This window comes from Crocuta crocuta, unplaced genomic scaffold (assembly GCF_008692635.1).
Source record: "Crocuta crocuta isolate KB4526 unplaced genomic scaffold, BGI_CrCroc_1.0 scaffold566, whole genome shotgun sequence".
Taxonomy (NCBI): Eukaryota; Metazoa; Chordata; class Mammalia; order Carnivora; family Hyaenidae; genus Crocuta; species Crocuta crocuta.
The window spans coordinates 309,719-337,192 of record NW_027533114.1 but is presented as its reverse complement, the minus strand read 5'-3'; the positions used below and the strand labels follow the sequence as shown (position 1 = coordinate 337,192).

General features: G+C 34.7%; 1 protein-coding gene across 1 annotated transcript in view; it reads right to left on the bottom strand.

The window, feature by feature from the left end:
- ADGRL3 (adhesion G protein-coupled receptor L3) overlaps positions 1-27,474 on the bottom strand; it is a 517,257-nt gene that overhangs the window by 226,563 nt on the left and 263,220 nt on the right. Inside the window, exon 6 of the mRNA XM_077746215.1 lies at positions 8,874-8,954. Within this exon, the coding sequence (XP_077602341.1) occupies positions 8,874-8,954 (81 nt within the window). The remainder of the gene's footprint in view (positions 1-8,873; positions 8,955-27,474) is intronic.

Sequence of the window (27,474 nt, the reverse complement as noted above, 5' to 3'; positions counted from 1 at the left end):
ATTACTAAATGTTCTATCCATGTCCACTCAAAAAAGATGATATCCAGTAGAATATTCAGAAGAATATTATGTTGGTTTTCTATGGAATTGGGAGAGAGGGGGACATATGGATAATTTTCAGTTTTAATGTATGATTTTTGAAAGTTAATTTGAATAATAAATGTTAACTCTTGTTATCATTACTATTATTATTACCGACTAGCAATAAAAAAAGTTGTGACATTCAGAAAATACTAAATATTTTCTCTCTGAACAAGATAAAGAAGCTATACTCTCATCTTTCTGAATGAGAATAAAAGCCAAATAAAACCAAGATAAGTCAGTCCTGTAATCCATAGGAACAATCTTAGGAGAGCTGAGTCAGTGAGCAATCTTAGGAGAAGGCACAGGGAGCTGGGGAGCCGTGTTGGGTAGGCGGGGGATGCTTAGACACAGCCTAGTTCCAGAGACTTTCCTTTCCCTTGAGCCATAGGCTCCATGGAGGAAACATATTCAAGTCAAGGATCATTATCACTGGATCTGCCATCAGCCACACTGAAACTGAAGGAGGATGTTCAGATCACAACGGTATCAAGCCTCTATTTAATGCCCTTTGATTATTATGAATATCATTCCACGAGCCAGTATGGAAGTAGTATTCAAACAAACTCTACCTCACTTCTCATTCAGGCTTACTGAGAAACTATCAGGACAAGATGACCAAGAACCCACTGTAAAACACTACCAGGTCATACTACTTCCTTGCATAATTATTCTCAACATACAAATTATATACCACAAAGACCTGCAGGATGGTGCTAGGTCATTTCAAATGATAAATGTTGGCTTTTAAATAACTTACATTTGTAAAGTATGTTATAATTTATAGAACACTCACTTAATCCTAATAATATTGAATAAAAAGTACCCTTTATCATTTAGAATTTAACTTCGATTAAATCCAACCCAATTTCAATTATTACTAGATAGTGTTATAGTGGTATACTTGATGCTAGAAATACAATGATGATGACCAGTAAGTCTGAATGAAAAAGTGATAGGATCCTTGTAAGGCTTAAATGAGACAACGCAGATAAAATGCTTTTTCCTATGTCTGACACAAGATACATATTAAATAAATGGGAATGATGTTTACCATTAACAAGCTCTACATTGTAGGTACTCACAGTGTACTTTAAGCACAGTACAAAAAAAAGTTTGACACATATAAGTATAGGAAAAGCATGCTTATTTACCATGGTCAAAGCAATCTGTTATATGCAAGTTTCATGTTTATTCCCTTGGGTTAAGGATGGATAAAACTAGGAAATTATCTTCTACCATATAATGTCTGCTAACAAGATAAGTTAGAAAAATATCATCAAGAATACTGAAAATTAGGCCTGGAGACACCTCGATAAGAATGCCAGATGTCTTGTTCTTATTTTATTTTAATCAATCTCAAATGTTTTTACATTCCACTAGATAATATCGTGTGCTAATGGCTCTAATGTGTGATGCTAAATCTTTGGCTACAGCCTATTTTTAATATAGATGCACCAGGCAGGACCATCTGTTTGTTTTGAACTTTAAAAAATATTTTCAATATGGATTTGCTGAATGTAATTCAATTTTCACATGAAACTTAATGCCTGGCATTATTCTAGTTCATTGATTATGTGCCAATTGAACCATATTTATATTACTCAGTTTATTATAGCAAATTAAAAAAAAGTAAAAAATAGATGAAAATTTTCACATGTGTTCAAATATTTTAGCTTATTTGGCATTAGGCTTCTAATTAAATAAAAGACCTTACCTAAAGAAAGATTATATAAAGTAAATATAATACTGCTTTCACCAGCTTTATTACTAGTTGTTTATTATACTGGAAGGTGGAGAGTATCAGTAACTATCAAACTTTATATACAGTAGAACAAAAGAAAAACATTCTTAGTAATATAAATGGAAAACTTTTTCAGAAAAGAATGTCTCTTCTTAGTTCTTGACAGGAATTTATCTAACTTAAATTGCTAACGGTGTTATGAAGAATTCCTAGGTAGGGTTCTATAATTGCTAAGCTCTCACACATTTATACTGGAAAACAATGATGCAAACTACATCAAAAACAAAACAATAAAGTATCAACTCAAGGGCATGCCTCAACTGGTTTATTTGAATCTCAAATAATAGACACCTCTGCTAATAGGATTCTGATTCAGCTTCCAAACAAACTCCCACCCTACCACTTCATTGAGTCATTCTGCCTGTAATACAGACACAACTCTGGGGTAAGGGTAAGAGGTTTTGCATTATGAATAGTGAGGAGGCAAACTAAAGGTCAGGGACAAAGTATAGTTGGTGAGGACACATGACCTTCAGAACTGCAACTCTTTTTTTTCCCCCAGAACTGCAACTCTTAGCAATGAATCTTGCTAAGAACCCCAATGTGCTTATTTACAAATCTGCTACAAAACCACTGAAGTAGTTTTTCATTCCCAATTATAGTATTAAAAAATGGGAAAATATGTCTCAAAAGCATGTAGAACATACTTACATTCAGAAATATATAATCAATCCCATTAAATTAACTAGAAATTATAACAAACTTGTTTTAATAATGAAAGGTTTAAAAATAATAGTGCTTTTAGATGAGGCTATTTTTTTTAAAGTGCTGATTAATGAGACATATGGCAAGAAAAATTACTATAATGGTGAATGCTGATTCAGGATCTTATTTTTATTAAGTAGTTTATAGTGAGGGCTGTGACAATTTTTTTGTTTATAGTGGCAGCTCTGGTTAATTACCTTGTAATGTATTGTGACATTAATGCACTAGTAAACTATTGAAATTTACACCCCTATTCAGTAATAAAATCTGTAAATTGAAGAATGCATATAAAGCCATCACAGGCATAAATTATGTAACCAAATGCCATGTATGATCACATTAGATTTAAAGAACAGAATCTCTCAAATTTACTTATCTGTGGGTAAGTTCCACAGAATTTATAAACTGCTGCTATTTTAAAATGTAGATTACATTTTATTCAAGGTTATTTAGTAAGTTGCTACTACATTTTCCTATGGTTACTAAGGACATGTTGGTCAGAATTAAAATGCACAATGCCAAAAAAGAAACATATTATGACAAATAAATGCATCAATGTCATAATCCGTTTTTCCTAAAAAAATGATAGAAAGTGAAAGAAATCAAGACAACCGAAAGGAGGGAAAATAGTGACGTGTATTAAAATCAAAATGATTCATAGATGATAGAGAACTTGAAGGAAAAAAAAAGAGAAAATGTGATAAAAATGTGATTTTTGAGATATAACAATTATTATTATTGGTTTATTTTTATTTTTTAAGTTTATTTATTTATTCTGAGAGAGACAGAAAGAGTGTGAGCAGGGGAGGGGCAGAGAGAGAAAAGAATCTCAAGTAGTCTCTGCACTGTCAGCATAGGGCCTGACGTGGGGCTCAAATTCACAAAACTGTGAGATCATGACCTGAACCAAAATCAAGAGTTGGACGCTCAACCGAGTCACCCAGGTACCTCATTATTACTTTTTAAAAATGTTCATTTATTTTGAGAGAGAGGGGAAAAGGGGAAGAGAGAGAGGGAGAGAGAGAATCCCAAGCCCTGATGTGGGGCTCGGTTTCACTAAGCATGCGATCATGAAATGAATCGACATCGAGAGTTGGATGCATAACTGACTGAGCCACCAAGGCACCCCTGAGATATAATTATTTAATTATTTTTTCAGAATAGAATTTTACAACACAATTCCAAAGTTACCAATCATTAGCTCACTATCTCAAATACTCTAAGCACAATCACTATATATACATAAAAATGTACCAACTAATCCAAAATATTTCAGATGAGAACAGAATAAAATGGCAAAATATCCCAAGCAATCTGATGTGTTTCTGAGAGATGGTTAATATTTTCTATAAAAAAGTCCCTTGTGTTAATATTGGTAACCATATTAATAACATTTTAAACATCACTGTTTTGTATTGCTAGTTTGATGAATGTCAGAAAATTAAATATGAGTTTCCTATAAAAATATAAGCCTACAAAACACATAAGGAATTAATATATAAAGCAATAATTCCTAAAACATCAAAATGCATGTGGACTAGTGGAAATTGGTACAGGAAGGGGGAATAACAATATATAGAGATAGAGAGAGAATATAGAGAAACTTAGAAAGAAATGTCAACAAAACTGTCTCATACTCTAAATATGTATACAATTATTGTAGTAGAAAAATAGAAAAAGAAAAGCAAAATGGTTAGCTTATGTCAGTTTTTAGGTACTTCAAAGGATACTGTTACATATCTCACACAAAAAATCCAAGTATTGGAGCTAGAATTCCATATTATTTAAAGAACCTGATATCTTATTGTGTAAATTCTTATAAAAACTTAGAATTTACTTGAGAAATTCTCTCTGTATTAGATATAGACAGTAATAGAAATATCTAGAGTTCATTTATATAATTTGACTACATATAAGTAGGAGTATACAGTTAATTAAAAAAGGCAAATGAAGGGGCGCCTGGGTGACTCAGTCAGTTAAGTGTCCAACTTTCGCTCAGGTCATGATCTCACGGTTCGTGGGTCCGAGCCCCGCGTTGGGCTCTGTGCTGACAGCTAGCTCAGAGCCTGGAGCCTGTTTCAGAATCTGTATCTTCCTCTCTCTCTGACCTTCCCCTGTTCATGCTGTCTCTCTCTCTCAGAAGTAAACAGAACATAAAAAAAGGCAAATGAAGAAGGTGATGGTTCAAAGTCGAAGGGAAATACTTTGTAGTTCCAAAGTAATGGGGTTAGTATATCGACTCTATCCGATTATTAATATTTGTTTTTAAATGAATTATTAGATAGTTTTAAGAAAAAAAAAGCCCAAGATTTTTTTTCAGTGTTATGGTGATTTATACAAACCTCTTTATTTACCTACTTAAGTGTTCTTTTTTTGAATATTGCAGTACTTTATGGCACATGAGCTAGTAACTCTTAACTGCAATTATATTAATCACAGAATAATTTAGGAATGACTCCGGGTCACTGCAAGGAAAGAATGCTATGAGAACCAGCGGTTATCAAGATAGTCATTCTAAGAGTGAGATTTGAGGGAAGTATCAGCAGAGATGACTGTTGGTTTCTAGCAATTCATTATTTACCAGGTCAATACCCTCACTACTTTGACCAAGATGATGCCATTTTATTTTATTTTATTTTTTAAAGTTTATTTAGCTTATTTTGAGAGAGGGAAACAGACAGTCAGGGAGACAGAGAGAGAGGGAGAAACAGAATCTCAAGTAGGCTCTGTGCAGACAGTGCAGAGCCCCATGTAGGTTTTGAGCACAAAAACTGTGAGATATGACCTGAGCTGAAATCAGGAGTCAGATGCAGGCACCTCAAGATGATGCCAATGTAAAGGAAAGCTTTTAATAATGCCTACTTGCCTTCTAACTCTTCCGGGTCTAGTTTACGTATTTGCCATGAACTTGATACTTAATATATTACATAATTATCCTAATGAACTTGGCTCAGGTAACATTATTATCCTTGTTTTACAGAATACAGACAGAAGCTGCCTAAGGTCATACAGGTTTGCCTGGCTTCAAAGTCCAATTTCCTCCCATATGCTACAGAAGTGACCGCCAAAATACATGGTGATAACCACATTTTTATCTAGGACCTACTGGATGAGCAATTCTATTCTATATTGTTCCTAATCCTCACAAAGACACTGAAAAGTTTTTATTTCTGAGGAGATAAGTAGTAGTTGAGGAAACTAATGATAAAAATGTCTGGGACTCTTAAGTTTAAGTTAATTGGCTCTAAATCCCTTCATTTTATCAATTTTTGTCTTATTTCATTCTAAATTAATTTTATCCTTTTCTGTTTTGCTATGGTAGTCTGAAAACCCTTTTCTCAATATCCATGATCCTTTGGATTATGGTTCCCAAATCAAAAGATGGTGGGGTGCCTGGGTGGCTCAGTTGGTTAAGTGTCCAATTTCAACTCAGGTCATGATCTTGCAGTCAGTGAGTTCAACCCCTACATCGGGCTGTGCTGGCAGCTCAGAGCCTGGAGCCTGCCTCAGATTCTGTGTCTCTCTCTCTCTCTGCCCCTCTCCTGATCGTGCTCTCTCTGTGTCAAAATAATAAATAGCCATTAAAGAAATTAAAAAAAAAAAAAAGAGTCTTTTTCTCCCCTGTTACATCTAGGGTAAGCTATGTGACTTACTTTGGCCTATAAGGCATAACAAACATGATACAAGCAGAGTCTTGAAAAATACCTGAACTTTGGGACTTGACTACCCATTATTGGGAATTCTGTCACAATGAGAATGAGCCTGTGCTAGACTGCTTGAAGATGACAGCCATATGGCCATCATCCCAGTGACGACCAAGCATGCGACTGAGTTCCTTCCTCTACAAAACCAACCAGCTTGCTAACTCCTAAACATCTAACTTCAGCCAAGTTAGTACACACACAACTCAACTAGAGTCTGCGAACTATAATAAATGTTTCCTGATTTAAGCCACTAAATTTTGGGGTGTACTGTTAGACTACCCTATCCCTGACTTTACCACACTCTTCCCAAATCAGACCGGGATGTCAGAAGAAATGAATTATATTAAAGTCACCAACTTGCATAAATGGACCTCCATCTTTGGTAGGGACAATATTCTACTAAGGATTAACATGTCTAAAACAATGCACTGATTTAAAATTCATCTATTCCTGATGATGAAGGATTATGTCATAAGAATCCAAGCAGTTAATCCATATAGAAACTTCAGAGGCATTTCTGCTCCTTTTCCCTACGTCTATTAAGTTAAATGCTGTCTCTCTTCAACAGATTTCTCAGACTTGGCCATAGTAGCAGACACACTTCTAATTTCCCAGTAATCTTTATCCTGATGACTGAAACCGCCTTCCTCTGTTAATCTCTCCTCATCTACACTGGCTTCAGAGATCTTTTTCTTATATCAAAAACATAGTGTTATAATGTAAAACCTCGCTAAGTTAGAAAAACAAATTTTATTTTTACTTTATTTTAGAAAAAAAATTTAAAACTTAAAAGTATTTCAGGGCACCTGGGTGGCTCAGTCAGTTAAGTGTTTGACTCTTGGTTTCAGCTACGTTCATGATCTCACAGTTCATGGGTTGGAGCCACCTTCGGGCTCTGCGCTGAGAGCGTGTAGGCTGCTTGGGATTCTCTCTCTCCCTCTCTCTCTGTCCCTCCCCCGCTCACTCTCTCTGTCTCTAAATAAATCAATGAACTTTAAAAAACAAAAAAAAAAGTATTTTGGAGCGCCTGAGTGACTCATTTGGTTAAGCGTCTGACTTCGGCTCAAGTCATGATCTCACAGTTCCTGGGTTCGAACCCTGCGTTGGGCTCTGTGCTGACGGCTGGCTCAGAGCCTGCTGCCTGTCTTAGGATTCTGTGTCTCCTTCTCTCTCTGACCCTCCCCTACTCATGCTGTCTCTATCTCTCTCTCAAAAATGAATAAAATATTAAAAAAAGTATTTTGTAACCTTTTTTTCCCCCATATAACCTTCTTGCCATCTGATACAGAATCCTTCCCAATCTGACTTCTCACATCTTCCCAGTCTCTTCCTTGAGAACTGTCCCATTTTATTGTGCACCAAGCACATTTCCTTAAAAATGTCAGAACATTCACAGTTTTATGTTTTGGTTCATTCTGCTCCCATTTCATGGAATTCCATTGTCATCCCTGCTTCCTTTTCTTCTTGAAAAAAGGTGGATGCATCGTTCAGAACCTAGGTTGTCACCTTGACTTTCAGTTACTTAGAAATCAATGTATGACTTCCCACTACATCCCAAACATATAGCAGTGGCTGGAGGAGAAATAATAATTATGACAGTCTCTGTCCTTGAAGACCTTGACAGAAGAGAAAGGGAAATATGCATGCTGAAAAATAACACACAGATATCTTAAATGTAATAATGGAGGCAAGCATTGGGGGCATTTGGAGAACAGATACATGCACTTTCCTCCTCCCTAGTGCATAGCCAGGGAAGACTTTACAGAGGAACTGAAGATAAAGCAGAGCCTTCAAACACTGGTAGAAACTAACTGGGCAGAAAAAAAAAATGTAAGAGATTCCTGGCAGAGGAAAACGCATGTATATAAAACATGCTCATAAAAGCAGACCTAATGACTTTTATTGTATCAAGTGATTGATATTGTTAAAGGTATAAGGGAATATCCTGCATCACTTAAATCTGAAAAAAAATTAGACTTAGAATATTTGGTATTTATAAAAACACAAACATATCTATATCAATCTCATCAACCTTGAACATTATAATACATTTTGAAAATAATTAATAATATTTGCTTAAAAGCAGAAAAAATCTATTTAGATTATGGGAAAATGAATGTTACTTTTAATTCTTATTTTGTATGGTTAGTTATTTTTAAAATCCTTAAACAAATGGTATCAATTTAAAAAAACACAATTTTAATTTATATATTTTAAAAACTAAATGATCATAATAATGCTAAAATCATTTAAAAAAATAATAAAATATAAAATATCATTTTGCAAGGAAGTAAATGTCAATATGACCTGGGTTAAGGCATCTTAATTTCTTTAAAAAAGAGATAATAGAAGAAAGTTTCAGTAAAAAATAAAAAAGTAATGGTTATCTGGTAATCTCTAAATCTGATTGGTTTTCAACTAGTCCTCTACTAGTTGAATCACAATGTATCTCTATTTCTTATTTTGCTTTAAGAATACTTCTCTGAACAGTATTTCATATTTTATTTATGAATAAGATATGCNCTTTAAATAATCATATTAATAATAATAATAATAATAATAATAATAAAACAACTCACCTCTAACAGGGGGTCTTTCTAGCTCAGAGTCAAGGTGAATTGGTGGAGAGATGTATGATACCTGTCCATGATGTGCCTGCCCTGTTGACCCAAAAATAAGTGTTAGGAAGAAATAGCAGTTATACCTTTTAATATATTTTTTTGGTTTTTATGATATCACATTATTTCTTCGCACAGAATTAACTATCATTAAACTGTGTCGACAGATTCATTCAAACACAGGAGCAGTCTGCATCATCCAAACATCAACCGATTAAATCAGTCCTTCTTAAACTACCTATTTTTTTAAATTATTGATTACAAATTCATTGTGGAATGGCACTTCTAAAACTACAGTGAAAATGATTTCCAAAAAAATAATGAAATGGAAGAATAAAAAGACACAAATAAACAAGTCCACATTTTTTATTATTAAATTAAATAGACAATAAGTAATCTAGGAATTTGCCCTAAGTGTTTCTAAACACTTACTCTCAATTTATGCACTTATTTAATTTCATACCAGTAATATACAGTGTGCAGACTGGCATCAATGTCAAATAACACTCGGGTAGCACTTACTTAGATAACTTTATAACTGGTTAATTTGTATTTTATTTTTCATAATTTACTTCTATTATTTGAATAGAAAACTACCCCTTCCTGCTAAGTGTGTTTTATGGAAAAACAATAACTAGCCACAATATAAAAAGGAGACACCACACCTGGTGGCTCAGTCAGTTGAGCGTCTGACTTCGGCTCAGGTAATGACCTCACAGTTTGTGGGTTCTAGCCCCACATCCAGCTGTGATGACAGCTCAGAGACTGGAGCCTGCTGCTATGTCTTCCTCTCTCTCTACCCCACCTTTGCTCATGCCTTGTCTTTTTCTGTCTCTCAAAAATAATAGAATAACATTTTAAAAAAAGTAGGCAGATGAATTCATTTTCTAGTCCTTGTAAAATATTCTGCCAGCTCACACACATATTTGTAATATACTTTCTGTCTTATCAGTTAAGGTGTTGATTTGAAGGTCAAGATGATTGAAAAAGTTGCTAGTTTAAAAACTAAAAATTTTTCTAATGTTCATAGGCTACACGTTGCATACTGATGATTCTGTAAGCAATTAGAATTTTGAGGCAAGAAAGCACGATCACAGAGTCAGTCCAATTTCTAAAGCTAGTTTTTAAATCTCTTTCTAAAAAAAGGTTTGGGTAGAAGTGGAAGACCCACCACTTTCTTTCTACAATGGGGATATGCAGTTATATTTTACACATTTACTATAGCAATTTACAGGGTTGTTAATCTCTTTTCCTAAACAAGGAAAGTTAATGATACATAGATTATGATAACAGTTAGAGTAACCTTCCCGTTTCAAGTAATATTCGACTTGTAATAAACTCTGCTGATTCCTCTTATGAGGCACATTTCAAATAATTAATATGGCTCCCTGTTGATAGTAGCTGCTGTTCCTCCCAGCATTTTTCCAGCTAACGGCAGACACAGTGGAGACGTTGTAATATACAGAGCCCCTCATAATGGTAACTAAGAATATTGTGCATTCACTGGCCATGTTTCAATGGAATACTAAAAGCACGATTATAAAAGAAGTAAGACAGTGATTGTGCACCGTTAGCAGTCCATGTGTAATACAGCTTATTAAAAACTTTGCATTATTTTAATTATAAAAATGCCTAATGTTTACCTACGTTGCACACCTGATTGCAAAATCATTGTTATTTTTAAGGTCCTCTGTCATTACAAATGAACTGGGTTGAAACTATTGGTCATGTAAATGAAACTAAAAAATCTTTTACTTTATGTTGGTTCAAAATAATCTCAGTATATAAAATAATATTGATTTCATGTATAAGCAAGGAACATGACTATTACCACATATAATAATTATTATGCATTCATACAGACATCATCTCCATTTCTACAATGATGTCACTATGGGAATTTAAAGGTAGGTACTATGTCAATATATTCATATTTTAAAATCAAAGAAACAAGCAGAGGAGATGAATAACTTGCTCAAGCACATTACGGCTAGTAAATTGTAAGGCGAGTAGCATTTTGACTCCAAATCTGAAGTGTTTTCAAGTATATCAGAATATTTTTCTCAAAGAAGGTCTCAGTATACCAAACCTGGGGGGAAAAAGTGTATAGATTTTAGTCATTAAACTCTGACAAGTAACTGCTGTGCAACTGTCACCCTTACATTCAGTTTGAAGTAAAAAGTCCCTTTAAATGTCACATTTGCCTCTGTTCTTGGGATAAGCATGTAACTTCAAGAATGCTCAACAGGGATACTTTAGGTAGCATGAGATCACAGTGTGTATGTCCCTAAGGGGTTTGGGATATCAAAGAGGCAGCAGAATGTGATGAGGGAATTGACAGTCACGTCCTGAACTTGCTTTGCTGTAATTTCCATTCTCTCTCCAATGAGAACTACACCAAAATGTAGGCTGTGGTGTGGCAGGGAGAGCCACAGTGGCAGGAATTAACAGGGGCTCTCAGCCTTAGAGGAATGGCAGAAATGCAGCGTTAGACTTCAATTTGGTGATTGAGATTTGTGATCCATAGAATAAAAACTAGAAATTATGGAGGTAGCTGTTGATTAACTACATAAATAAAATACTGAAAGAAAGATGTCTGCTTCACCTTAGATCAGTGGTACTCATGTATTTGTCTCTACAAATACACATAAAAAGTTATAACACCTATTCTAATCTGTGCTTAACTAAGGCAATGCCTCTCAGAGAGGTAAGTGCTCCTCATCAGGGACAACATTACAGAACATGGAGTTACAGTTTGTAAAAAAAAGAAAAAAAACAACAACCCAATGACTATCAAAAATCTATCTCCTCATTAAGAATTACTGTCAAATAATAGTAATAATAATAAGCTGTGGTTAAAACCATAAATAACTTCCATATGTCTTTCTCCTAGACAGTATGGCAAATAATATTCAACCAAAAATGTGATAATAAAAAATATCCCCCAAAAACAAGAGTCCAGGACCAGATGGCTTACCAGGGGAACTCTAGCAAACATTTAAAGAAGAGTTAACACCTATTCCTTTAAAGCTGTTCAAAAAAAAAAAATAAATAAATAAATAAATAGAAGGAAAACTTCCAAACTCATTCTATGAGGCCAGCATTACCAGATGGTAATTACCAGATGGTTTTGATTCCAAAACCAGACAAAGACGCCACTAAGAAGGAAAACTACAGACAAATTTCCCTGATGAACATGGATGCAAAAATTCTCAACAAGATACTAGCCAACCAATCCAATGATACATAAAGTAATTATTCACCACCATCAAGTGGGATTTATACCTGGGATGGAGGATTGGTTAAATATCTGCATATCAATCAGTATGATATATCACATTAATAAAAGAAAGGACAAGAACCACACGATCCTCTCAATAGATGCAGAGAAAGCATGTGACAAAATATAGCATCCTTTCTTGATAAAAATTCTCAAGAAAGTAGGGATAGAAGGATCATATTTCAAGATCATAAAACTCATATGTAAAATATCCAACGCTAATATCATCCTGAATGGGGAGATACTGAGAGCCTTCCCCCTGAGGTCAGGAACACGACAGGAATCTGCATTCTTGTCATTGTTCTTCAACACAGTATTGGAAGTCTTAGCCTCAGCAATCAGACAACACAAAGGAATAAAGGACATCCACACTGACCAGAAGGACGTTAAACTTTCACTCTTCACAGATGACATGATACTCTACATGGAAAACCCAAAAGATTCCACCAAAAAAACTGCTAGATCTGATCCATGAATTCAGTAAAGTTGTAGGATATAAAATCAATGCACAGAAATCAGTTTCATTTCTATACACCAATAATGAAGCAGCAGAAAGAGAAATCAAGGAATCGATTCCATTTACAATTACACCAAAAACCATAAAATACCAAGGAATAAACCTAACCAAAGAGGTAAAAAAAAAAATCTATACACTGAAAACTATAGAAAGCTCTTAAAGAAACTGAAGAAGACACAAACTAGATGGGGAAATATTCCATGCTCATAGATTGGAAGTACAATATTGTTAAAATGTCGATACTACCCAAAGCAATCTACATATTCAATGCATCCCAATCCAACATTCTTCACAGAGTTAGAGAAAACAATCTTAAAATTGGTATGGAAGAAGAAAATAGCCCAAATAGCCAAAGTAATTCTGAAAAGAAAACCAAAGCTGGAGGCATCACAATTCTAGACTTCAGGATGTAATACAAAGCTGTAATCATCAAGAGAGTATGATACTGGCACAAAAACAGATGCTGAGATCAAGAGAACAGAATAGAGAACCCAGAAATGGACCCATAAATGTATGGCCAACTAATCTTTGACAAACAAGTAAAGAATATCTAGTGGAATAAAGACAGTCTCTTTAGCAAGTGGTGTTGGGAAAACTGGACAGTGATATGCAGAAGATTGAACCTGAACCACTTTCTTACACTATCCACAAAAATAAAATGGATGAAAGGCATAGACCTAAGACAGGAAGCCATCAAAATTCTAGAGGAGAAAGCAGGCAGCAAATACTATGACCTCGCCCATAGCAACTTCTTACCCAACACATCTCTGGAAGCAAGGGAAACAAAAGCAAAAATGAACTAGTGGGATGTCATGAAGATAAAAAGCTCCTGCAAGGTGAAGAAAAGAATCAGCAAAACTAAAAGGCAACCAATGGAATGGGAGAAGATATTTGCAAAGGACAAATCAGATAAAGGGTTAGTATCCAAAATTTATAAAGAACTTATCAAACTCAACACCCAAAAAACAAGCAATCCAGTGAAGAAATGGGCAAAAGATATGAATAGACACTTCCCAAAGAAGACATCCAGATGGCTAACAGACACATGAAAGCATGCTCAACATCATTCATCATCACAGAAATACAAATCACAATCACAGTGAGATACCACCTCACACCTATCAGAATGGCTAACATTAACAACTCAGGCAACAACAGATGTTGGCAAGGATGCAGACAAAGAGGATCACTTTTGCACTGCTGGTGGGAATGCACAGTGGTGCAGACACTCTGGAAAACAGTACAGAGATTCCTCAAAAAATTAAAAATAGAACTACCCTAAGACCCAGCAATTGCACTACTAGGTATTTATCCAAGGGATACAGTTGTGCTGTTTTGAAGGGGCATATGCACCCCAATGTTTATAGCAGTGCTATCCGAAATTAGTCAGTCAGAGAAAGACAAATATACCTAGAAGTGGAATTGGTGGGTTATATAGTAAATCTATGTGTAAAGTTTTGAAAAACTGCTAGTCTTATTTCCAAAGAAGCTGGACCCTTTTACTTTTCATTAATAGTGCATGAGGTCTCCAATATCATAGAAATATTTTTCAGGTTGTTTTCTTTCTTTTTACTTATTTTTTAAGGCGGTAGTGTAGTTAAGTCAGGGTTGATGAGATTTTGAAATATTTAAGACAATTACAAAACTTGGGAAGGAAACAATCTCCCCAAATGGATATAGAAAGATAAAACAGGATTTGGGTCTGAAGTTGTATAGTTCACCCACATTGCAAAAGTAGGGATAAAATGATACAGCCAAAATAAGACAAAACAAAACAAAACAGCTCATTCTAAAATGAAAATGTGTGGACTATCAAGTGACAGGTATACGAGAAATACAGAAATTTTAAGGGTGCTGGTCAACAGAACCCACCATTATAGCAAAAACACAAAGACCATTATGGATTCTGGAAAAGACATTAATGTTTTATTTTCCATCTCTTTTTCAGCTTTCATCTAATTTCTATTTTATTGAGGAATCCTGTTTAATTTCTACAAAAGTTTAAATATAGGAAAGCCTTGACTAGCATTAGGTAGAAGAAAAAGCTTTTTTTTATTCTTTCTATTGTCAGTACTTCACTTACACATCAGAGTACAGAAATACATTTTTAGAACCTTAGAATTTAGAGGGAGAAAGCCATTTGATAGCTTATAGTCCCAACCCACATTTTAGAATGAGGAAACTGACATCTTGAGAAATTGATGACTTTCAAAAGTCAAATCAAGGTGGTAGTTGTCAAGAGTGATGTCAGAGGACAGTAAGAAAGTGGATGCTTTACAGCTAGCCTGCAGAATAAATAAACATACCCTCATTCTCTTTTAACTCTGAAGCTTTATGTAGTAGGCCATTATTTTTAAGGTGTATGGGGCATAATCTTTCAGATGTGTTAAGACATTAAAAAGATTGAAAACTATTTATTATGAAAATACATACATTCTTCCCCTGTAAGGATATATTNGTGGAGAAAGGGCAGAGAGAGAGGGAGACACAGAATCTGAAGCAGGTGCAGGCTCTGAGCTGTCAGCACGGAGCCTGACACGGGGCTCAAACCCACGAACCATATCATGACCTGAGCTGAAGTCAGGCATTTAACCTACTGAGCCACCCAGGCGCCCCAAAGGCTGTTTAGTATAAAAGATAAGATCATGTCCTGGGAACNACACTTAGGCTCTTTCCATGTTTTAGCTATTGTGGAAAGTGCTGCTATGAACATTGGGGTACATGTGCTCCTATGCACTTTTTAACCATTAGCCATATAACTAATTAGCCAGCAACTATCAAGTTGTTTAACTTCTATGTGCTTCAATTTCCTCATTTGTATACTGAGGAAAATTTAATATAATAGCACTTACTTATAGGGGTGTTTTTAAGGTTAAATGAACTTATGCGTATGTAGTAATTAGAACAGTGCTTGGTACATAGTAAGTACCTAAAATTTTTAGCTATCATTATTATTATTATTACAAATTCATTATTTAATTTATTAATTTATCAACCAATATTAGTTGAGTACCTAATACATGACAAATACCTATCTAGATGCTTGGCATATATTACACAGCAAAATAAATGATAATGCACAGTCTTATGTAAGGGGAGACAGACAGTAAGCAGTTAATACAATCAATACACCAATGATATTGTATTTACAAGATGACGCAATGGAAACAAATTAGAGCACATGAAAGGGGATCTGTACTAGGAGAGGCAGGTTACAATTTTAAACAGATGATTGGGGAAGGCCTAATGTGATTTCCATGAATAGTATTTGAAGAGTTCAAGAGAAGACATGTGATAATACCTAATTCTGATAAGAAACTGTGAAAAGGTAAAAGTGCAGATAAGGGCCCAAATCTAATATTAATAATTAAGAATAAAGGAAGACAATGTACTGTATCAGATGTTTTTTCCTCATGTTTTTGTATTTCAAATTTTACACATATTCATAAACATATTAATACTATCACCAATGACCAAAGAGGAAAAGAAGATATAAATAAAATATGGAGATAATTTGGAAATGAACACAACTTTCTTCCTAAAGCAAAATTATATTTACCACCATAAAGTCCCCATTGGTTTCTCCAGTTACATCATCTTTCAATTCAAATTTTTTCATTTTTTATATAGTGCTGCAAACAAGTTTAGTAGTTTATGGCCCTCTAGGCAGATTTCATGCCTTTTGTTTGTTTGCTTTAAATTTTCAAATGCTAATCTTGATTACTTCCTCTAAAGGCATGACATTAGCCATCCTTAAAAAAAATAAAACAGATCCCACATTTTTGCTCGTAGGGTTTTAAGTAATATTATCATTTTCCTTTTACAACTTTTAAGACGATAGCAAGTTACGTCTCTGAACTTCCCTGTCCTACGATAATGGAATGTGGAATGTGGGAATCCATTTACTAAACTATATTTAAGAATGGCATATGGGATTTTTCTTAGTTTTTCAAGGACTCTGAAAATAGTGAAGTCTCCTTCTCAAAGAAAAAAAAAGTTGAGTTTCTTGTTGAAAATAATCTCAGCTACTGATAAAAACTAACAGAGGTCAATATGTTGTTTGTGCTGATGGAGAATTGGGTGTGCCTAGCATTATAACAGCTTGCTTTTTCTGTCTTCAAATCCCAGTCTGACTATAACCATCTGGCATTTATAAAGCCAGCTTTAAGGTAAAGATGTAAACACCAATCAAAAGTAATCATCACAGAAAAGAGCTGTAATGTTGCCAATTTGATACTTATCTTTTCACGCTGGCTTCCTTTTCCCCTACATCTTATTATTCATACTTATTTTCAGTGAATTTAGTAAAATATGAGGTAGCAAAGAAACAACTACATGCTTGACTTATTGAAGATATAAAGTCATTGATGGGGGCACGAAGGCCACTGATGGCCTTCTCCTCGGTGGATATTACTTGCACACAGAAAACAGGTGGAGTAATTTGAAGCAAAAGTAACATTCTTGTTTGTGTGTACATGTGTGCATTCCATCCAGCAAATAATTTTTCAGTACTCACTTCCTTTGGTGGCCAATCTTAACAATACATATAAGCAAGACAATATCCCTCCATGAAGACATTTTGGTTTCGATGTGCGTTAAACAACCATAGTGAAGTATGATACATTGATAGAGATGACAGAGAAGAGCACAACAGCATCTAACTGAGGTAACTGATATAGGGAAGAACAGAACCTGGAGGTTACAATGGTAGGCGTGAAGAAGTGGAAGGAACATTACGAGTGGATGCTTACAGATCATATGATTTAGAGGAATAGGGGACAGGGAAAAACAGGTAGAAACAGGCAAAAAAAGATGATTAAAAATAATGAAAATTTTCAGAAATGACCTCCCCAAAAAACTAGATAATATATCCCTATTACCCAGCCTTAACAAAGGTCAATTCAGGTTGACCAAAAGGTTTCATCTCTGTCCCTCAATGTCCCCTTCCTCATCCCAGAATGTTTTGAAGCAAATCCCAGACATCACATAATTTCACTTGTACATTATTTGAGTATGTATCTATAAAGTATAGATTCTAAAATAAGCATAAGACCATGATGATACCTAAGTTTTAAGAAGCTATAGTATTAAAAAATCAATTTAATGTCAGATTAAGCAACTATCAAAATCCATGATCTGAAAGAAATTAATTCTGTTACCCTGCAAAATATCTCATTGGTCCTAGTGTTGAAATTGTGTTGGTCTGAGGAATGCTTTATATTAATGATGAATTTCAGGAGCTCACAGATATAAAAGGGAATGTATTTTCTAAAATGAAGCAGATACATTTCTCTCTTTCACAAACATGAAAAATAGATTTGGTAGTTAAATGACAAACACTGAATTCTGGAGGCACCACTTCAATAATTATTCCATGAAGCCTCAAAAACCCATTGTAGCAAGCATTATAACAGTAAACTAAAAAAAAAAAAAAAAAAGAAAGTAAGAAAAAGTAAAAGAAATCAGGGCATTTATCTTCCCTGAATTTCTAGGTTTTTATAATCCTCCAAAAATAATAGGAGTGAATACATTAGAAACTGAAGATCTTATTGATAAAAATGGTTAGTTTCTAAGGGCCTGCTACTACAAAGCACCATGTGAGCCAAATATTGTTTCCTGTTTTAAAAATGTGAAATCTAAAGCTCAGTAAGGTTAAGTGTATTTTCAAAGGTTACACAATAGTGTGTGTGGGAATCAGGTTTCAAATCCAGAAACCATGTTCTTACTCTATAACTCACTGCCTTCACATCCTATAAATATACCAATGGGGGTGGAAAGAGAAGACAAATATAATATAATTTCTGAAACATTAGAAATTTTTAGTTCTCTATTTCTAGAGCACATAAATTTAAGTGTTGATATTACTAAAAGACTAAATCACAGAATAATCAGGATTATAAAATTACTTTTGTCAGATGATGAGCAAAACATTACATTCTCCTTAACAGGAGGGTAGCTATATTAGCCCTTTCCTGGCTTTTTCTTTTATTTTTTTTTAAAGGAAGCCTTAAACAGGGTTAGAGATCAGTAATACAGATCTCTTTGAATAACTCTGATTTTCAAAAGCTGGAAAAAAGAGTTTATGTGGACTTCAATCCTCTCCCCTCCAATCATACCCACACTCATATGTTTGCTATTTTTTTTAATCACCATTGTATTGAGGTCATGTTTGCATATAGCAAAGTAAGAAGAAAATATTTTGCTATCCAAGCAGTTAATATTCAGGTCTATAGAATCGAGGGTAGGTGTGTTCAGGGTAGGAAGCTATGATAAACTACATTAGAAAAGATTTTGAGTAATGTAGGCAAACCTAATCAGCAGAACTGTGATGTTAGCAAAAACTTAGGGATCAATAATTCCAGGTGGTCAATTAATGAAGGACATACAAAAGGCTGTTCCTAAGCCTCCTTCACTGACAGAGTAACTCTGATTTAATTCTGAATATCTGAATTACACTCACTTCAGATACTTTGCTTATAGCTTATGTTGGGTAGAATAATGGTCTCCCTAAAGATGTCCACTACTTAATCCTAAGAATCTGTGACTGTGTTAAGTGCCATATGGGATTTTGCTGACATGATTAAGGTTGAAATGGGAGATTATCCTATCTAACCATGTTAGTTCTTGAAAGCGGAAAAGGGAGGCAGAGGAGTAAGAGTGATATATTGCAAGAGAGCCAAGCCAAGCCACTGATGGCTTAGAAGACAGAGGATGTGGACCAGAACCAAAGAATGATGGGTGTTTCTAGAACCTTAAACAGACAAGGATCCTTCCCAGAGTCTACAGAGAGAACTGATTTTAGCCTGGTGAGACTCATATGGAACTTTTGTTCTAGAAAAATGTAAGATGATAAATTTGCATTGTTAAAGCTTCAAAGTTTGTGATAATTTGTTCAAATATACCAACTTATGAACTGGCATATATTTTATTTCTAAAGACTCCTGTTATTAACATGCTCATTATTTGAATAGATATTATATGTACATGACACATATTCAACTGGGACAAATGATAGCATCTAACCCACTTGATGACTTCCCACAGGCAATAGCTCTCAATATCTCTTTGCAGTATTTTGTATATCTTTCTGAAGTTATTCACTATCTTTATAACACACACACATATACATTCACACTCACATGATCATATATCATATATTTATTTATTTGAATTATTGCCTATTAAAGCACACTGATATTCTGCATTTTGTTAAGCCTCTTCTAAAAGGTATTTTAGAACTTCAATTGTTTAACCATAATTTTTAAATGCATATTGATCCCTACATTGCATAATTAAGAATGCATCATGATCTAAAATGTCACCAATGGTACAGTTTACATGATATTCTTTTAATCAGAAGTAGAACATTTCATAAGTCAATGTAATAACTTAATGATTGCAAATAAATGGCTGGCAGAGGCATGATCACAAGGAGGATGCTAGAACTCTGTAAGCTAAAGTCATTTATTATGTTTACTCTCCTAAGTCTCTTGTAATATTTGGAAATATGATTCACCATATTACAGAGTGCTTTTGAAGAGAGCGAACAAAAAGATGAGGTGGTGGGATTTCTTTGGATATTTTATTTATGGTTAAAAATTACATAAAGGGCACAGTCTATGAATTTCCTGAAACTATATTTTTACTTATAATTCAATTCACCTATCAAAACAATGTCAGAAGAAGATACTAATTATTTCACTTTTTCAATATGCAGCTTATGTATCAAATTCCAAGAAAACAAAACGAGTAAAATAGGTTTTCTACTCATTTTCTCTATTATGAACATTTATATGATGGTTAAAAATGTGTGTTCTCCAGAAATTGTGTACCACATGAACAAATGTAAATGGGAAGTATGTGTGTACATTTATAATTATATTTATATTCACATATATGTGCACAAATACCTAGGCTACTTTCAAATTATTCTAGGATTTCTTAAACCTATTTTAACATTTGCTATAATTTTATAAGCAACAAAAAGGAAACATCCTTTCACTTTTCCAATCGGCCTTAACTGGAACAGCAATCTAAATGTACACATTTTTAAAAAAATTTTTATTATTTTAAGCTTATTTATTTTGAAAGCAAGAGAGAGTGCAAGTGGAGGAGAGGCAGAAAGGAGAGAGAGAGAGAGAGAGAGAGAATCCCAAACAGGCTCCATACTGTCAGCACAGAGACTGACATGGGGCTTGATCCTACGAACCTTAAGACCATGACCTGAGCCAAAATTAAGAGTCATATGCTTAACCAACTGACCCACCCAGGAGCCTCTACATGTACACATTTAGTGAAGACTTTAGAGAGGATAATTCAGATATAAAAGTCTATGAGGGTTGGAAGCATAGGAACTACAGTTTCCATGTCTTCTCTTTCATCCTAGGACCAACTTGGAAGTTTCAGACACTATAAGAACTCAATTCATTTTTGGTGAAATTTCCTATTAATGACCTGAAATTAAGATGACTATTAAAGTTGGTATACTTCTAATCATAAACAAGGCAAAGAGTAAAGCTCTGGGAAATTTTCTTTCAAAACTGGAGATGCATTCAGAGTGCAACTAATTTTGTTTAATTGAAAAATGTTACAAATTTGATAACTCCATTAACTCACTCAGCCTGCTGATTTCTCACAGAAGACATTCATGGGGTCTGAAAAGATCTTTACCAAAGGACACACATACAAATTCCCCAAATGTAGACTTTAATTTAGTGTATTTATTTAAAGTAGATTCTTTTAAAAATACTCTTTCACCAAACATTTAAAGAAGAATTAATATCTATTCTACCAAACATCTACTGATGTACTTTTATCAATCTTACTTTCCCCAGCAAAATAATTATTATATAAATGGCAATCACATCATTATAATAAACTGTGAAAAGCCTGGATAACGTGACACCATATTTCTATTATTTATCTGTATGTAATGGAACTGAAAATAGTTGATGCCATTAAAGGAAAGACTGAATTTCTGTTTTCAGGAGAAAAGGCTATAGTGCCTGAAAAGGGATATTAAAATTACTTCAAAGGAAAACTAGCAGGTGAAAATTTGCTTCTAGAACCACAGAGGCAAGCAGCAAGAGAGAAAGTATAGACCAGGGTATTTACAACAAAGAGGTTTGTTCTCTAGAGTACAGAGCCAGGAAGCTGGCCTGCTGTGCTTATGTTTTTAAAGTTCTGCTTCAAAGACTAGCCCAGCACGCTAAGAAAAACATAAAATGTTAAATTTTCCTGTCTTCCCTGCTGACAGATCAGAAAACATCAAGTAACACTAACTCAGAGAGAAGAATGGTAAAGCATGTTAAAGGTACCTGAAACAAGGTTCAGAAATGGAGAGCAACAAAATGGTAACACCTCCTCTACAGCAACCCCCCACCCCCCACCCCGCCCCCAAGGAAGGATCCAAGATATGAAAAGTAGTGGCCTGGATTTGACAGAATAAATGTTACCAATGGAAAAGTATGATGATACAGATCTCAAAGTAAAAGCTACTCATCATTTGTTACTCTCAAATGATGCCCATCAGGCATTTTTCCTCTCAGCTTCCAAGTCAGTAAAACTTAGAAAAGGAAAATTTATGGGAGGATTAGAATGAGACCTTTGGATACCATTCAAAGTAAATTAAATGTATCTCAACTCACTTCAGAGAAGAGTAAAAAAAAATCACGTATATTCATTATAGGTACAGTGTTCAAATTTCTCTATATGTATAATGATAGAATGAGGCAAGATAATGAATCAGAGGTGGTTTTCACAAAAATATATATAAGATTTGTGAAATTAACTGTACTTTTTAAGAAAAGACACAAGGAGACACTCATTTTCCCCATAATTAGGTCAGAATCTCTCTTTCCCTTTCATCAACCCACGTGATCTGGGGGAAATCTCTCACGAAGATAACCCCGCAGGACCTGCCAGCATGGTCAGTTAGTTGATAGGATCAATATATACTCCAAGACACCTAGTTGCAGAAAATTCCACACAAAAATTATTATATGCATAGCCTTACAAAACGGAGATAAGAAGGACCCAAGCATAATAAGACCAGATTGGCATATAGAGAAATAAAAGGATATGGATATTCTCTTAGGATGACGAGAGTAAAATTTACCACCTAATTCTTTTCAATAAACTCTAAAATACATCATTGTATAGAGTAAAACTGCCTGTAGTGAAATTTTGACAACTCCCCTCTGTGTGCTAAAATGCTGTCAGCTGAAAAATTTGAACTCTTTGTGAAAATTGTTCATTTTTGACAGATTTATCCTACTTTTATGTTTGCAGTCTTAATCAAAGGAATTTGAAAAAGTTAGAATTTAGCTTTACGTTCAAAGACTTGGAAGCACTATTAGCATAATTTAGAGGCACTAGGCATTTACAGTTATCCATACAAGCTGGAAATTGTCATACAGATGAAAATATTTGTAAAGTAACAGTACAGACTTCGATTTAAAGATTACACATACACATACAGACACACAGACACACACACACACACACACACACACATGTGCGCAGCCTATTTCTGTTTCATTCCTTGGCTCACTGCTACTAAATTGTTAAGAAGGTTAGTCTTGGCTGGACTGAGATAGGTTTCACTAACCCTAATCAAAGTCACATATTCCAGAACACATGAGCTTCCATGGTGAAGCAGCGTCGTGTCATGTTTAAGAACACAGGATTTCAGAGACACATGACCTGTGTGTATTCCTGTAGTTACATCACTTACAAACTCAGTGGCCTTAGTCATATTCATCTTTTAGTGTCAGTTTCTTCCTCTGTAAAAAAGCAAACAATAACAATCCTACTTCACAGTAGTGTGGTAAGGTGTGTGTGTGTGTGTGTGTGTGTGTGTGTGTGTGTGTAAAGCCATACATATGAAGCAAAGTGCCTGCCACAGATGGACATAAATGTCGAACGACTGTCATTATCCTTGTTTATATCATCACTATCTCACACTGGTTTCCTCTGAGACAAACAAGACAATACCAACACAACTAATCAAATCCCTCTGAGCACAGGATTTTTTAAAATTGGTGATTAGGAGATGATATTTGGACTTGATATTCCTAGCTGAGAATCAAAGGAGTGTCCTTAACTGAGGAGCACTGAGCATATTGGTTAGCCTCTTAGAGGTTCCCTTTCTCCATCTGTAACATCTCCATCTGTAACATGGGCACAGTGATAGATATCTCATAGAGAGGGCACAGTCAACTATAGTCCAATGGCCAAATTTGGCCCATGTAAGATTTTGCGTTATCTGTGTTCTATAATTGTTTCTCAATTTTTAAAAGGTTAGAAGAAAAAGAAAGGTAAGTAGAAGGAGGAGAGGAAGATGGAGGAAAAAGATCACCAATAGTACCAGCAGCACTAGAGACCAGGTGTAATCTGCAAAATCTAAAATATTTACTATCTGGGCCTTTACAGAGACAAAATTGCTAATCCCTGTCTTTGAATAACTGTGAGTATGAAAGAAGCCAATATAGGAATATGCTAAGCAGAGGACTCAATGTAATTGTAGTTATTATCTTGCTACTGACATTCTAAGCCTTCACTTAACCAGTAAAGGAAGCAGTAATTCTTCTTGGGCTACCTGTAACTGCTAATGTGGGAATCTCTGATATTCTAAACTCATTAGAAAGAACCTTTCAACAACATTCCTTCTCTGGTTAAAGAAATATGCTAAGCAAGTCAGAGGCAGATATACAATATTATCTTTGCCAGGAATTATTTGGCAAAAATAGTTTAGATCATTTTGTTTCATGCAGCTGCATTTAATGGGAGTCCTACATCAAAGTGCTCCATTCAGAGACACATATACACATAAACTCACACACACATACACACAAAGTATTGTGGGTGCTGCCTTGTATGTACCCACTGTTTGTACAATTTTGTCATAAGGGACCATCACATACTATGGGAATCAGAAGAGATAAAAATTTCCAATGTGATTTGGTATTGATTTTTGCCTGAAAAAAATTTTAAAGCTAGTAATTGTTGACTGTCCTTCTTGTTATTTTATTAAAAATCAGTACAAAAGACAAGAGAGTGGGGGGTAGTTGTTTCATAAAATGTATGTTCCAAATTTTGTCCATAAGATACAAAGGTGGAAATGAAACAGAGTGTGAATAATAAAGACAGACATAGTTTCTAGGCATTCCTTGATCTTCCTAACCCTTCTACTTGCCAAATGTAATAGAAGACGATGCTTTCCTATATTATAAATACAAGTGATCTAGTGATGACTCTAAAGTCACAAAGAAAGCCACAAGAGGTAGGTATGAAAATAAAATACCTACCAAGAACGGCAATATATTAATTATTTAACATTAATAATGATACAACTCCTGATGTGCAAGTTGAACATGAATGAGAAAATTAATCCATCGATAAAGAATTAAGAATTCATGTACATGAGGGGTGCCTGGGTGGCTCACTTGGTTAAGCGTCCGACTTCAGCTCAGGTCATGATTTCATGGTTCATAGGTTCGAGCCCTGCGTCAGGCTCTGTGCTGAAAGCCAGCTCAGAGCCTGGAGCCTGTTTTGGATTCTGTATCTCCCTCTCTTTCTCTCTCCCTCTGACCCTCTTCTGCTCATGCTCTCTCTCAGAAATAAATAAAACACTAAAAAATTTTAAAAATTAAAAAAAGAATTCATGTACATGATAGTCAAATCATGGAAAGAGTCTAAAGATCTGTCAACTGACAAACAGATAAAGATGTGGTTTGTATATACAAAGGAATACTACTTAGCAATGAGAAAGAATGAAATCTGGCCATTTGCAGCAACGTGGATGGAAATGAGGGTATTATGCTAAGCAAAATAAGTCAGAGAAAGACAGATACCATATGTTTTCACTCAATGTGGATCTTGATAAACTTAACAGAAGACCATTGGGGAGGGGAAGGGGAAAAAAAGTTACAGAGAGGGAGGGAGGCAAACCATAAGAGACTCTTAAATACTGAGGTTGATGGGGGTAAGGGAGAGGGGAAAGTGGGTGGTGGACATTGAGGAGGTCACTTGTTGGGATGAGCACTGGGTTTGGTATGGAAACCAATTTGAGAATAAATTATATTTATAAATTAATTACTTAAATAAGGAATATGTATTTATGGGCTTTTACCCCCAACAACATGAACATCTGGTTAAACATGGAGACTTTTTCTTGGTTTATCAATTGATTTGATAAAGATAAACTGTTATAGGGGTGCCTGGGTAGCTCAGTTGGGTGGGCGTCTGCCTCTTGATTTCAGCTCAGGTCATGATTACATGGTTTGTGAGTCGGAGCTCACATGGGGCTCTGTGCTGAGAGCAGGGAGCCTACTTGGGATTTTCCTCTGTCTGTCTCCCTCTTGCTCTGCCCCTCCCCTGCTCACACACTCTCTCAAAATAAATAAAGAAATAAAGATAAACTGTTATAAAGGTAATATGAAAATGAGGATAATGAAGAAAACAATGAGGAAAATGATAACATTGATGATATTTGTCAAATATATAAATCTACTAAATTCTGTTAAGTATCTTATAATCTCATCTTTATCTTAATAATAAATTGAGTTGGTTGCTATTGTTATCCATGTGACCAATGAGGATGCTAAGTCTCAGTTTAAATTATATTTGTTTACCCCCTCCCCCACACATATATACTACCTCAAATCTGTGGCAATGTCAGAGAAAACAGGACCTCCCAAATTAATACTAAGGACTTTGACTTAGAATACTCTTTTGAAGGTTACTTAATTTCCACATTTATCTAAAATTAAATAATTATTTTGAAACATTGGTCACCATGTGCCATAAAGTCTGAATATCCAACTTAGACACTGGAGTTTTAACCAAACCTCTGATTTTCTTATGTTATAAATTAACCTTTCTTAACTTCTCTGTGGATGCAAAGCTATTAGAGAGCTGTAAGAAGGAAAGTATCACCAAATTTTATTTGATTTAGTCATGTAAAGAAAAAAAAAGCAAAAAGCCTTTTGAGAAATCTCTTTAATTCTTTGAAGAAGCAAAGGGGTACTGTGTTTGAGAAGCAAAGGTAAAGTCAGCTTAAGAGAAGTGAAAACAAAAGCAAAGGCTGTAAATGCTGACCTTCAAAAATTCTAAAGAAAAGGGTAAAACAGCTCCACCACAAAATCACATTGTTTAATTATAAAACCTGAAATACAAGGGGCAAAAACTGTTCTTTTTTTTCCTGTTTTTGCTTTAGAAATCTGTTTCTATTAGAATGAGACCCATCAATTTTTAAACTATTCTACAGAAAAATTTTAAATTGTATGTGTCACATAACTAACACAATAAGTCTAAACCACAACAAAACTAAATGTAAACAACAAAACTAAATACAACTAAAAACACAAAAAAAGAGGGGGACACTTAGTTTTGGCATGAAAAAAACTGAGGTAAAAGAGAAATCAGTAAACCTTTTTCTTTCATAATAAATTTAATTTTATTATTAGACTAGGTACCTTTTATTAATTCATCAACAAATATTTATTAATTCCATGTAATATGTTAAGTCAATGATTATCTAGTCACATCTTCTTCAGAATCAACTTAAGGCCATTTTCAAATTCATAAGAGCTTTGACTTCACTTTCTATCTTTTTTTTTAAAGTTTGTTTATTTTGAGAGAAAGAAAGAGAGTGAGAGAGAGAGTGAGCGAGCAAGCATGTGAGTAACCAGGGCAGGGGCAGAGAGAGAGGGAGAAAGAGAGAGAATCCCAAATAGGCTCTGTGTTGTTAGCTTAGAGCCTGA